Genomic DNA, 15,132 nt, shown 5'->3' on the forward strand with positions numbered 1-15,132 from the left:
ATGTCAATAAAAATATGTTACAAAACAATCATGCAACATTCTAATTATCTATCATTAATATGCCTACGAAATTTAGTTTACGTAATTAATTAGGCCATGCAAATGCAAATCCCACGTGTATTTCGGTCATTAATAAGGTTGGTTAGTTAGTTCCACATCACTCCAAACCATTAGTACGATTATAATTAATCAATTCATCTAATTAGTAAAACGACATTCAAAATGGGGTGGGTATACAAAATTTTGCCATAACCCGCTCCAGCATGTGCACGTCACAATTCACCGGATTTTAATCGAGGTTGTATAAGTATATGTGACACCCAAGCATTGATTGACGTGCGTGTTGCAGTGCTGGATTGAAAACACGCTGAGAAGGAAGTGTAATGTAGATTTTCCTAATATATTAGGACGGAAAGTCTTAATTTTATTAAAGACACGGAGGCGAGTATTATGCTTTCTTTTCTTGCTTTTATTCCAACAGCAGCAAGATAAACTAACATACCCAGAAGGCTTGGTGGAAAAACTACCAGCCAATGGAAAACGAAGAAACAAAATATTGTCCAATCATAGCTCAGCTCGTAATATAAGGTCTATCCTGACTGCGAACAGCCCTCTTTCTTGTGCGAGCAATTACAGAGAATACAAAAATAAAGGAGTAACGGATAACAAAATGCATAAAGATAGAGTCCACGTGAAGACTTCCTTTCCAAAGAGCAGTAGAGGAGACTCGGAGAGGAGTTCGGATCCAAGCATGGTAGGCGATGGAACCAAAGAAGCGATCTTGGCAGGATCCGGGAAAACCTCAGGATGACGCTGGTGGAAGCGCTGGAGTGCCTGTGGGGAGGGAGAACAATTGTTAGAAGTGTTGCGGCGGGATAATACTCGCCTCCGTGTCTTTAATAAAATTAAGACTTTCCGTCATAATATATTAGGAAAATCTACATTTTATGGCAAGACCGGAGGCTCCTATTATGCTTGTTTAAAGCATATCTACCACTAAAGAAGATGCAGTAACAACAGGTTTACAATAAAATGTACGAAACACTGTATCATTAGACCAATCTGCTGATTTTAGGATGTCCTCCAGACGGGAGCCAGCCCAAAAGGCTTTAGAAGCCATGGCTCCCCTAGTGGAATGAGCTCCAAAAACGGAGACGTCAATACCGGCCAGGGACATGACCCAACGAACCCAGCGGGCCAGAGTGGCAGAAGAAACAGGGTGAAAGGGTTTACGGAAGGAAATCAGAAGTTGGGAGCTGGAGGAAGTCCTGAGATCAGAGGTTTTACTCTCATAAACTCTTAGGCATTGACCTACACACAACTTGGGATTGGAGGGAAAATAAGGATAGAACACAGTATTTAAATTAGTCTTTGTGCGTTTGTGAATATGGAACAGCACACCAGTAGGAGTGAATTGGCGAGAAGAGACATCCATGGCCCTCACATCAGATACTCTTTTAATGGAAAGTAAACATAACAACATAGTGAGTTTGGCAGAAATCATTTTCAGAGAAAGAGCAGAGTTATCAGGCCAATTAGAAAACAACTGTAAAACCAGATTAACATCCCATAAAGTAGAATACTTAGCCAACGGAGGTTTTGAAAAACGAACTCCTCTCAGCAATCTGCAGATCAAGGGATGAGCTCCCGCAGGTTTTCCATCGATATGGGCATGATTGAGAGAAATGGCGGATCTGTACAGATTAATAGTACGATAAGATTTGCCAGAACTGGCCTCAGAAGCCAGGAAGTTAACAATAAAATTTAAAGAGGCTGAAAAGGGATCGACTGATTTTTGAAGACACCAGCTTGACCAAAGAGACCAGGCGGATTTGTAAGCCTTGGAGGTGCCTGGGGCCCATGCACGACTAATGAAGACTGAAGCCTCCTGCGAAATGACGAGATCAGAAGAGGAAGGCTGGAAATTTTCCATGCGGACAGCACCAGTGATTGGTCGACAATTAGAGGGTGAGGATTGCCCAGGGGGTCCGAGAGAAGATCGGGAAGTGGGGGAAGAAGGACGGGAAAGTCCACCGCCAACTCTAGGAGAGACGGAAACCAAATCTGGGACTGCCAGAAGGGAGTTACCACTACCAGAGACGTCATCCGGCGACGTACCTGCGAGAGGACTCTGTTGATTAACAGGAAAGGAGGAAACGCATAATTGAGGTGGAGGGACCAATCTTGAAGGAAGGCATCGGTCGCCAGAGCCAGAGGGTCCGGACGCCAGCTGTAAAAGCGGGGCAACTGAGAATTCAGTCGAGAAGCAAAGAGATCTATTGAGAAAGGACCCCACAACCGAGAGAGGGAGAGAAACACGGAGGGAAGAAGCTTCCAATCGCTGGAATCCCGGAGATAGCGAGAATGCCAATCGGCGACGGCGTTGAGATCCCCTGGAAGATACTCCGCAGAGAGCGAGAGATTGTTGGATAGGCAGAATTCCCAAAGGCTCTTTGCTAGGTCTGCCAGGACCTTTGACTTGGTGCCACCGAGATGGTTTATATAGCGAACCGCAGAAACATTGTCCATGCGAAGGAGGATGGTACAACTTACTTTGTCCTTTGCCAGACTCTGAATTGCAAAGGAGCCTGCAAGCATCTCTAAACAGTTGATGTGCAATTTGGACTCCTCTTTTGACCATGTACCTCCAGTCGATATTGGTCCACAACGGGCGCCCCAACCCGACAGGCTTGCATCGGATTCTAATACAAGATCTGGGGCGGAAGCGAAAATGGTTCGACCGTTCCAAGCATCTAAATGGTTCATCCACCAATGAAGTTCTTGACGAGATTCGAGATCTAATTTTACTTGATCGGAATATGCAAGGCCTTGCCGAATATGTCTGATCTTTAGGCGTTGAAGAGCCCGATAATGAAGGGGACCCGGGAAGATTGCCTGAATGGAGGCCGAGAGAAGGCCGACAATCCTTGCTAGGGATCTGAGAGATATTAATGGACGGCGGAGCGCCTGAGAAATTTCCGCATGAATATTGGAGATCTTGGACTGAGGAAGAAGAAGGGAAGCAGATGGGGAGTCTATGCAAAACCCCAGAAACTCCATACTCTGAGCCGGAATAAGAGAGGACTTCTCCAAATTGAGGAGGAAGCCTAGATCGAGTAATAGAGAACGAGTGATGTTGAGATCGTTCAATAAGGCCTGTTTGTCCAGATTCATGATAAGGATATCGTCGAGATAAATGATGAGCCGGATCCCAAGAGATCTGAGATAAGCCACTACAGGTCGCATCACTTTTGTGAAGCACCAAGGTGCTGAAGAAAGACCGAAAGGCAGGGATCGAAAACGATAGGTGACGTCTTGCCACTGAAACTGGAGGAATTTCGTGTGGGAATCGTGAATGGGAACAGCTAGATAAGCGTCTTGGAGATCGATACGAATCATCCAATCGTGTTGACGCAAAGTGTCTCGTAAATGTAGAATTGTCTCCATTTTGAAGTGGCGATAAACCACGAACTGATTGAAATATTTGAGATTGATCACAGGTCTCATCTTTTTGTTCTTCTTTTGAACGAGAAACAGAGTACTGAGAAACCCTGAGGGATCGAAGGGGGAAGCTAGAATAGCTTTTTTGGAAAGAAGGACTTGTATTTCGGAGGACACCAGAAGGGACATTTCTGTGGAGAACACTAACGGCGGGGGAAGAGTTTCTTGAAAAGGTGGAGCGTAAAACTCTATACGATAACCTTGGACAGTGTTGAGAACCCAAGGATCTGCAGTGAGGGACTGCCATCTGTGAAGGAAAAGAGATAAACGTCCCCCAACGGGGGTTGTTGCACCTACCTTGCTGGGACGAGTTGTGGCGGAAGCCACGTTGGCCCCTGCCTCTGTATCCCCGACCTCTTTGGGGGTAGAACTGGGGCTTGTAGTCCTGTTGATTCGAGTTGAAGGAGCCACGGGAGCCTTGGGAGTGGAAACCACGGCCGGTAGAGCGGCTCCTGCCTCTTCCGGCCCTGCCAAAAACCCGAGATGGGAAGACTTTCTTGATGGATTGCTGTGCTTTATCCAGGGAGGCAAAGGTGGTGACGAACCTGCTCAAGTCTCTCACCAACGAATCTCCGAACAGAAGACCATCGGCCTTGACACCAGGATCAAGAGGGGCAAGATTGGCCAATTTGGGATCCAATTTAATTAAGAGGCCCTTGCGGCGCTCATGAGTCATGGCTGCGTTGGTATTGCCCAGAAGGCAAAAGGCTCGCTGGACCCACAAAGATACTTCTTCCGGATTGAGCTCGGAGCCGTCAAGGCGAGCTGCCTCTGCCATATCAAAAATACGTGCAAGGGGACCCACTAGATCGAGCAATTTGTCTTGGCAGGAAGACCATGCTTTATCCACTCCTTTACGTAGATCTTTGCCAAATTTTGAGAAAAAAGTAATGAGAGGTTGATCTACAGCGGGAGTAGAAGTGATATGGGAAGGGAGAGAAGGCTTCGGGCACTCAGACTTCAGTTTAGCCCTAACCGTCTTGTCTAGTGGAAGACGAAGTCTTGCGGTGATATACTCCCCCACGTGTTCAATGGGAAACCATTCGGTTGAATTAGGGTGTCTAATAGAAGCAGGATCGAAGAGAGGAGTACCCTCGGGGTCAAGCACTGGTTCAGATGCAAAAGCATCTAACTTCAATTTTTTAGGAGGGGAAGACGAAGGGTCCACAATTTCAAAAAGATCAGTAAGGTCAGTGGCGTCACCCATATCGTCATCTGTATCATAAATTGTTGAAATGACCAATTTCTGTGGTACCTCTGGATTATTTAGTTTGGCTTTACGTTTGCCACCTGGACTTTTTAACCCCTCCTTGGAAGGAGGCCTGGGAGGAACCACGTCCTCTGTCGTATGTGAGGAAGACTCACCAACCACTTGAGACGCCAAAGGAACCTTAGAGAGTACCATCTTATGTTTTCTGCTATTCCCCGCAGAATGGGCCATTGTTTTGGTCATTAAACTTAAAATAGAATTCTCCATAGTTTTGGAAAAACGTTTCATGGAGGTCTCAACAGCATGCTCCACAGAGGTATTAATAAAGGTATTCAAATCCTCTTTAAATGCTTCCCCGTCATTGTCATTATTTTCCTCAGAAACATACATAATGAAATACTAGAGAGAACTGGACACAAATCTGGAAAGGAAAGGGTTAAAACTGAAGGAAATGAAGTGGGCGTGTGACAAGAGGACAAACCCCCTCCCACAAGGGGCGTGTGAATAGTGGGCGTTGAACCGGAAAGTAGCGTGGTGACAACGATTCTGAGAAGCAGTCGGGTCGTGAGGAGAAACGAAGCGCTGCGCCACCGGCTTGAGGAAAAATGAAGGCCGGTAAGCGAGGCGCGCGCGGAGCAGATGAAGCGTCGTTAGAAACGAGGGGGGGCTAAAAGGAATAAATAATGAGCATACGCGCGTGCGAGTGCGAAGGCAAGCAGCAATGAAACGTCGCTGCGCACAAAAGAACATTCAAACAAGGTACACCATAACCATAGCATAAGACATAACTTTCGTTGAAATGAATTAAAAGGTACTTATCTTGACTGCGAGCAGCAAGAAAAGAGGGCTGGTCGCAGTCAGGATAGACCTTATATTACGAGCTGAGCTATGATTGGACAATATTTTGTTTCTTCGTTTTCCATTGGCTGGTAGTTTTTCCACCAAGCCTTCTGGGTATGTTAGTTTATCTTGCTGCTGTTGGAATAAAAGCAAGAAAAGAAAGCATAATAGGAGCCTCCGGTCTTGCCATAAAATTACTTTTTAATCAGATGCAGGAGGTTACGTGCTGAAAATATGCTTGATAATTGGCATGCGTGTCGTCGAACTGCAGAGATGGCAACACGCTGGCTGAATTTGCATAAATTGCTAATGGTTGCGAGTTGCACGCTGTAGCGAGCCCAATTCAAAATGGCTGATGGCGTCAGCTCGATAGTGCGTCGATTACAGAACGTTGACTGTTGCCTGTGAGCTCGAGACCAGGAAGGGTCACGAGGATGAACAGCGCGAGCGCGGACAGCTCCCGAAGAATAAAGTAAAAGTCACGTACCTCCTGATGTGCTCTAACAAGCAGAAAAGAGCACACGGACCTGGAAATGCTGATTGTGACGGATGATCAGTGAGGAACTTCTCAACGGAAGAACAGGACCCGAAATCGGTGAATTTCCTCAAGCAGCAGCCAGGTAATTCCATGCATGGGTTAGTGGGTGGAGATTCCCGCTCATCGCCAGATGAAATAAAATGCAGGAAGCATTTCTTGAAGAAGAAGCGTTTATTCCAATGTTCTCCGCCCACTACACGGAGCGGCCTCCTAGCCCGGTGATCAAACGGCAACTGCCTAGATGCCATTCGAACCTCGACCACACCATGCAAGAGCCACATTCAAAGGAATACAACACTGTGGTTCTAATGCATCTCGCGCTACCCGCGCAATGCATCACCACTAACATTATTACTAATACTGCACACACGACAGGCAAATTGGAGAAATGTAGAGAAGTTATTGAGGAGTTTTAGCCTACAGTAACCACAACAATGTGGGCAACAGGACTCTATCAACTGTCACTCTGAGAAGTCTCTGACTCACACCCATCCCCGACGCAAGCCAGCAACAATGAATACAACAATCCTAACAAAATAGGCATAACAAATCCTCATCCTCATGCAAAGCAAATGCAAATGATATTAAACTTGAGGCAGACACATTAGCAACCAAAGCTTTAATTCATCTCTATACATTAGCTAACATTGAAGGTTTACATGTATGAAATTGCATTACATTACCACAACTTTGTTAATGAAGGAAAAAATAAATAAGTCAAGAACCTTAATCTAGAACTATCTACATAAGGAAATAATAGCAGTATTTGTTATAAAAAAAATATTAAGAAGTAAAACGCTTGCAGCACCAATAAACCTGGCAATCGTTGAGGTGAACCAGGATGTCTAATCACCCTGCCTGGCTTTCTCTGAGCATCTTCCTTTTCTTGCACCCCATATGTTCAGCGTATGAAGAAGCACCCTGCACCCTATGAACCCACATACTAGCACCAAGAGTACTGTCACACAGAAATGGCTGATTATCAACGTGCTCACATCCTTTGGCTGCTCTAGGAGACATACACTGAGCAGTTTACTCAGCTCTCAAACCGTGACACGTGAGAGTGGCAGTTATGAACAATCATAAAACAGTCAGACTCACTAACATCCACAGCACATGCATCCTTCACCCTTGCATTATTTTTTTACGTGACTTCCATCTTGCACTCTAACGGACCTTTTACTTATTTTCTTTACTTGGCTTTGTATTGTATTGCTGCTTTTATATAGCACTTACTTCCCCCTATGTACAGCGCTGAAGTGTTTGCCTACAAGAGTAGCATGCCACACAATGTAAGGTATGTGGATGGAAGGATATTGTTTTTGTTTTGATCCTGTGTGGTGAGTGTTTCCATGTGGTATGCTATGACCACCAAGGTGCATGTATCCCTTTGTGGAACGCAGTGCATAGAAGTGTGTTGGATGAAGAAATGTGTGAGACAGACTTGCAGTTTTATGGTTTTCAGTATGCTGCTAGCTTTGAACAGCTCTGCAGGTACCATTATATTACATATGCAGTAGTCTGCTTAGCTGGTTACTGCACCGGGTTCTTTCTACACACAAATATTTTGTGTATAGTTGTGATCCGGAGCTGGCATTGTTAGAGGGAGAGAGGAGTGGAGTTGGGATGGGCATTTTTATTATCAATCCATATCTGAGTGTCTATGTGAGGTGTAAAGAAGCGGTCAGTGTGTATAGATATTTGGGACCTGCAGTGAATTAACTAATTAAAGACCTCCAAAAGTGTTCAGTACCTTGTGACAGATCTCTTCAGTTATTCGATGCCTTTTCATTTGGTGATGCTTGGTTTTTGGCTGTACAGTGCTGGTGATGGACAACCCTCCTGGAAGATGTATATTATGTGAATGTAATAGGTATTAGTTACAGTTTGTTGCTGACTGCTGTGTATTATGGTTTTAGTATTATTGTGGCCCATAACTATTATACATGGAAGTACATAACCATATAATGCCACAGAAAACCATAGGCAAGGCCTTTTTTGCTTGCCTGCCTCATGAAAGCAGTTTGCTGGTTGAATTGTTTGCAGTTTATAGGTTGTAAGCTGAGAGTTGCACTAGAGGTTGTGACTGTTTTCTGGACTCTGTTGCTAGGATGCAGGTGGTACAGTTATCTAGCAAATAGCTAAGTTTTCAACTATCTTCAGAAGTGTATACGCTTCAGTGCTGCTAATGCTGTCTGGTGGTGAGTTCCAGAACTTGATGGCTTGTAATGATTAATATCTGCTCACACTTTCTGCTTGCGTTCTCTGGATCCTCCTCCATACTTTGTGCCAACTCTGAACATATTTTCCATGACCACACATAGAAATATAATCAGGAGCCAACATAGTGACAGGCTCTTTCAGTCGTAGAATTTTAAATGCACTACCACCTGTAGTGGGATGAGCTAATGCACAACAGGTGTAATATGAGAAATGTAGATAATTTATTGGACAAGGTAGAGCTACATAATGACGCCAGCCATGACAATCGCAGGACTTCACCAGCTGTCACTCAGAATCTTAAGACCATCACACCCAGCCCAGATGCAAGCAGCCATTCTACATTTAATATATAATTCCTAACAAGATAAAGGGACATAACATTTACATTCTAGGTACAAATCAATACACTGACAAATTCAAATCTGCCAGCTGTTGTAATTGGTGGTTCAACTCTAGAAATGCCAGCTGCGCTCTGCCAGGATCAAGGAAAATGGGCTCACAGTCAAAGGAGAGGAAGCAGACAATAAGAAACTTTGATCCCTACCATGAACCTGTCTTTTTGAAGCAGGCGTCCAGATACTGATTGCTACCATGAACCTGTCTTTTTGAAGCAGGCGTGCAGATACTGATTGCTACCATGAACCTGTCTTTTTGAAGGAGGCGTGCAGATACTGATCGCTACCATGAACTTGTCTTTTTGAAGGAGGCGTGCAGATACGGATCGCTACCATGAACTTGTCTTTTTGAAGGAGGCGTGCAGATACGGATCGCTACCATGAACTTGTCTTTTGGAAGGAGGCGTGCAGATACGGATCGCTACCATGAACTTGTCTTATTGAAGGAGGCGTGCAGATACGGATCGCTACCAGGAACTTGTCTTTTGGAAGGAGGCGTGCAGATACGGATCGCTACCATGAACTTGTCTTTTTGAAGGAGGCGTGCAGATACTGATCGCTACCATGAACCTGTCTTTTTGAAGGAGGCGTCCAGATACTGATCGCTACCATGAACCTGTCTTTTTGAAGGAGGCGTCCAGATACTGATCGCTACCATGAACCTGTCTTTTTGAAGGAGGCGTCCAGATACTGATCTCTACCATGAACCTGTCTTATTGAAGGAGGTGTGCAGATACGGATCGCTACCATGAACTTGTCTTTTTGAAGGAGGCGTGCAGATACTGATCGCTACCATGAACCTGTCTTTTTGAAGGAGGCGTCCAGATACTGATCGCTACCATGAACCTGTCTTTTTGAAGGAGGCGTCCAGATACTGATCGCTACCATGAACCTGTCTTTTTGAAGGAGGCGTCCAGATACTGATCTCTACCATGAACCTGTCTTTTTAAAGGAGGCGTGCAGATACTGATCGCTACCATGAACCTGTCTTTTTGAAGCAGGCATGCAGATACTGATCACTACCATGAACCTGTCTTTTTGAAGGAGGCATGCAGATACGGATCCCTACCAATGGACCTGTCTTTTTGAAGCAGGCGTCCAGATACTGATCGCTACCATGAACCTGTCTTTTTGAAGGAGGCATGCAGATACTGATCCCTACCATGAACTTGTCTTTTTGAAGGAGGCATGCAGATACTGATCGCTACCATGAACTTGTCTTTTTGAAGCAGGCGTCCAGGCATCCAGATTCGGATCGCTACCATGAACTTGTCTTTTTGAAGGAGGTGTGCAGATACTGATCGCTCCCATGAACTTGTCTTTTTGAAGGAGGCGTGCAGATACTGATCGCTCCCATGAACTTGTCTTTTTGAAGGAGGCATGCAGATACTGATCACTAGAGTTGGACTGGCCTATAGGGCAATGCAGCTGGGCCTGATAGGCTGGTCTGACCGGTCAGCCTGTGGGCCAGTTTTTTGGTTGTTTGTGGGCCTCTTTTATGGTCTGCTGTCTTCCACACCTCGCAAAACACTTGACCAGCTTACCATTATAAGCTGAAATCTGCAAACATGGGACACTTTCTAAGTCACTAATTGGGGCACTTTTCTTTTGATTCCCAGGACAATTTTCTGTCCCAGTCCGACCCTACTGATCTTTAACAGACATGCAGATTCTGCCTTCTTTTCTAGGTCAATTGGCAGTCAGTGCCACGAGTATTTCAGTCTGCACTGAGCACAATATACATTTTTCCTCTCACTGCCATTGTGTCCCTCCTGAGCCATGTCACTGAGTGTGGCCATTGTCTTCTGAGAAAATCTGCTTCTCCACCTGCAGGGGATGGGGAACAGATGGGAAATATTAGTTCCATAGCTTGTCTGTGGGTAAAGAATCCTTCTCTGAATTTAGAGCGTTCAAGGGGAAATATAAAGAAATTAAGAAATGTCAGAAAAATCTGCAGGGTATATCTATCTTCTATTCATTTCTAAGTACCTCTAATGTTGCTTAACAATGTCCACAGGGAATCGGTGTCAGGGTCCTACACACCTACGCCTGGTTTAAAGGAACAATAGGGACTGTAGCTCTGCCCTTCTTTTTGTTGTTGGTAGTCACAAGTTGTGCACATTTTAAGATAAAACATTTGGCACAAATACTTCCCCCGAACAAGACATTTTTGAGGTGTGAAATTATGCTTAGACAGCGGGGCTGGCCAGAATAAAAGTACTTTGTCTATTTTGATATTGTAAAAAAGGATTTCACAAACCCAAATTAAAACAGTTGTAACAAAGATGTGATAAGCTAGCCAAAAGATTGTCCAGTACTACATGCGGTCAAAGGGAAGGATAAGGTCACGCATGATCTGAAGGACTGGGGGGTTCTGAGACTGGGGGTGGACTGTTGTTGCACAATGACTCGGGGGTTCCGAGAGTGGGGGTGGACTGTTGTTGCACCATGACTGGGGGGGTTCCGAGAGTGGGGGTGGACTGTTGTTGCAAAATTACTGGGGGGTTCCGAGAGCGGGGGTGGACTGTTGTTGCACAATGACTAGGGGGTTCCGAGAGTGGGGTGGACTGTTGTTACACCATGACTCGGGGGTTCCGAGAGTGGGGGTGGACTGTTGTTGCACCATGACTGGGTGGGTTCCGAGAGTGGGGGTGGACTGTTGCACCATGACTCGGGGGTTCCGAGAGTGGGGTGGACTGTTGTTGCACCATGACTCGGGGGTTCCGAGAGTGGGGGTGGACTGTTGTTGCACCATGACTGGGTGGGTTCCGAGAGTGGGGGTGGACTGTTGCACCATGACTCGGGGGTTCCGAGAGTGGGGTGGACTGTTGTTGCACCATGACTAGGGGGTTCCGAGAGTGGGGGTGGACTGTTGTTGCACCATGACTGGGGGGATTCCAAGAGTGGGGGTGGACTGTTGTTGCACAATGACTAGGGGGTTCCGAGAGTGGGGTGGACTGTTGTTGCACCATGACTAGGGGGTTCCGAGAGTGGGGGTGGACTGTTGCACCATGACTCGGGGGGGGTTCCGAGAGTGGGGGTGGACTGTTGTTGCACCATGACTGGGGGGGTTCCGAGAGTGGGGGTGGACTGTTGCACCATGACTCGGGGGGGGGTTCCGAGAGTGGGGGTGGACTGTTGTTGCACCATGACTGGGGGAGTTCGGAGAGTGGGGGTGAACTGTTGTTGCACCATGATGCTCCAAAGGAGTGACACACATAAGGCTGAAAGTTTTTGATATGTATCCCCGTGTAAGCCTTGTTTCAATGTTCAAGAGCCTTTCTTTTAATAAATTGATGGTTATTGAACGGGGTTGCACTTTCATGGTATTTTGAGTTTCAGGGTAAAGGGGGCCTGACTGCCCCACCAGGAAGTTGAGGTCTGTTCATTAAAGTCCAAGTAGAGCGAGAGATCAGAGTGCACAGTTGGTAGGGGGCCTTCGCCTGGCTGACTCCGAACCTCAGTTTGCTGATAAAGCAACCAAGTGATGCCCACAGTGGTTAGAGGTTCTTCTGACAGAGCTCGGTTCTGGTGTTGCTGACAACAGGCCTCTCTCTGGTCTGCTGACACTAGCCCCACATCCTGCTTATCTTGGTATTTTATCTGGCGCGAGGACCAGACGTTTCCGACAAAGGACACAGGTTTTGCGGCCTCTGGCGGTGGATCCAGGTTCTGCAGACACCTGGCCTTTGTGGTGCTAACGCTAGAAGGAGCTAGCGCTGCTAACACTGACATCGGTTCACACACAGCCCCGCCCAGGCTCTGTTGAAACTGGCAGGTTGTGGTGCAAACTAACTCGCGATCTCCATTTAAACTCTCTCTGTTTGTTTCCTGTCTCTTTTTTCCCCTTCCATTTTCTCCATCTCACCTCCCTCCTCCCCATCTGTGACCTTTCTTTGCACCTTAAGTTAACTCTCAACTCCGATCTTCTTTCCTTTCCGTCTCTTCCTGCTCCATCCTGGTTCTGGTTCCTCTCTCCTTACCATTCCTCCGTTTCCTCATCCCCTCATCTTCCTCCCTTCCTTTCCCAGATTCCACCTCCTCTACCCAACCCCCGCCCCCTTCAGTAAGAAGAGCGGGATGTCTTAATCTCCTGATGACAGCTGAAATTCTGGGAGCAGCACGTGGAAAACGTACTGGTTTTGGCTTAAGAGGAATCCTGCTCAATAAAGGAGTACCCGGCCCGCAGAGATCCACCAGAGACAGGGTGGGATTGGGATCACAATTTGGCCCAGGCACTGACGAAAAAAGTGGCCCACGTTTGCGGGGTGTGGTCCACATTCGCCACGCACATTCACAGGGTGTGACCCACATTCATGGAGCGTGGCCCACATTCACAGGCATGCCCTTTCATGAAACGCACAAGGAATGTAAGTGGGAGGATATTGTTCTTGGGAAGGACACAGGGCCAAGGTGACTATGCCCTACAAGCTGAGCAACTGAAAAACAGCGAGGCCCCTTTCTATTACATAATTATTCCGCAGTCCTCCAGCGCAGGAGCACCCGAACAACAGCGAGGCCCCTGCTATTACAAAATTATTCGGCAGCCCTCCACCGCAGGAGCATCTGAAAAGCAGCGAGGCCCCAGCTATTACAAAATTATTCCTCAGCCCTCCAGCGCAAGAGCATCTGAAAACAGTGAGGCCCCTTTCTATTACAAAGTTATTCCCCAGCTCCGGAGCATCTGAAAACAGCGAGGCCCCTTTCTATTACAACATTTTTCCTCAGCCCTCCAGCGCAGGAGCATCTGAAAACAGCGAGGCTCCTTTCTATTACAGAATTATTCCCCAGCGCAGGAGCATCTGAAAACAGCGAGGCCCCTTCGAATTACAAAATTATTTCCCAGCCCTCCAGGGCAGGAGCATCTGAAAACAGTGAGTCCCCAGCTATTTGTACATTACTCAGCCCTCTCCAGCTCTTCACTGCTTCAGGGCCATGGCCTGGCAGGAGAGGGGATAAAGCAAAAAACACAGCTGCTGGGCCATCCATGGAGGTGGAGGGGTACTAAGGTGAAGATGGTGCGAGTTCCCAACATCATCTGGCCCCACAGTGAGACCTATTCTTACTCGCCTACTATGCCCTGAATCAGAAGGGCTGTGGGCGAGGTGTTAATGCAAAGACTGTTTCTGGGCTGCCTGGACCCCAGGGGGGCCGAGGTGAAAATGGCTCAAAGGCCTGAACAACACCTGGCCCCCAGGGAGGCTGATTCTGGCACATAATCACCGCTCCCCAGCCCACCATCAACATAATTGCTTGGCAGGGCAGGGGGTCAAGAAGAGGCCACAGCTGATAATCGCTGAACAACCCTCTCCCTGTCAGTGCTCTCTGTGGACTGGGAAAGGGGAAAAAAACGGCAAACAAAGTGCACTGAGATACCGGCCCATGCCCGAGTGCCCACAGTGCCAATCCGCCCCTGGCCATAGACCATGCGCTCTCAAGGCTGCTCTTATCCCGGTCTATTTGGCCATGGTCAGTTCTTTTTTCTTTCTCTTTTTCCCTTCTTATTATTTTTTTCATTCTTTCTTTCAATTGGAAGATATAATGGAATTTCCATTGCTGAGTGTTATTCCTTTTGTATAGCGCTGGAGCATTTGTATTTATACATTTGTACAAACTATGTTAGAAAATACTTTACATTTGAATAGTCTTTCCATATTTTAGTTTGTGTAAAATGTTTTGGACGCAGTTTGTATGAAATGTTGTGTCTACATTTCTTTCAACAGTTTGCATGAAATGTCTGTGTTTACAACTTGCTCAGTGTAACATTTGTATGACGGGTGTTGGATCCGAATAGTAGTTTAGACACAATTTTACGTGAAAAATTGTACCTGTACTGGACTTCGGAAACAATTTGCATGAAATTCTATGTGGTATTAAGAACGTGGACACTCCGTATACAGTGTAATGTGCTTTGGACACAACTTGTATGAAATGCTACATTTGTAAATTGCTACGGTCACCCTTGCTATTGAATGGTGTGTGTCTATGACAGGGTTACGCATAGAAAGAAGGAAAAACAAGGAGAAATAAAACTATTTCTCCACATTGCGCCTCCTTACGCCTCCCCGGGGAGGCGTAGGATTATGACTCATTCCCAGTTTTACAAAATGGGAATGTGTCCGGTTCCGTGGATATTGCGTGGGAACACCACAACACCACCCATGGAATGCCCTTTTCATGCAGAGTAATGCGTTAAAGGGTCCAGATTTACAAGGCTATGAAAAGTCATGCAGTGTGGCTTTACGTGGCCTTGTAAATATGGGCAAGCCCATTGCGTTGCCGGTGCGTCAAACACAGTGACGCAGTGATGGCGCAATGGGCTTGAGTCTGTAAAGTGCTTTGGATTGTATGAAATAATGTGTGAACAGCTATGAATATAGTTGGCGTGAAATGATGTGTATCTCTAAAGAGCATTGGACACATGA

At 46.4% G+C, this 15,132-nt stretch overlaps 2 protein-coding genes across 3 annotated transcripts in view; one reads left to right on the top strand and one right to left on the bottom strand.

The window, feature by feature from the left end:
* Positions 1–872: 872 nt before the first annotated feature.
* Positions 873–5,101, bottom strand: LOC146870884 (uncharacterized). Its single transcript, XM_085644980.1, has one exon. The coding sequence runs from the start codon at positions 5,099–5,101 to the stop codon at positions 980–982; it is 4,122 nt and encodes a 1,373-aa protein (XP_085501106.1). The 3' UTR covers positions 873–979.
* Positions 5,102–5,917: 816 nt separating this feature from the next.
* The window catches only part of LOC146870885 (syncytin-1-like), a 401,244-nt gene continuing 392,029 nt past the window's right edge, over positions 5,918–15,132 (top strand). For both annotated transcript variants that reach the window (XM_085647113.1, XM_085647114.1), the window contains exon 1: positions 5,918–6,171. The gene's annotated coding sequence lies outside the window, so the exon portion shown is untranslated. The remainder of the gene's footprint in view (positions 6,172–15,132) is intronic.

This window comes from Triturus cristatus, chromosome 1_1 (genome assembly GCF_964204655.1).
Source record: "Triturus cristatus chromosome 1_1, aTriCri1.1, whole genome shotgun sequence".
Classification (NCBI taxonomy): domain Eukaryota; kingdom Metazoa; phylum Chordata; class Amphibia; order Caudata; family Salamandridae; genus Triturus; species Triturus cristatus.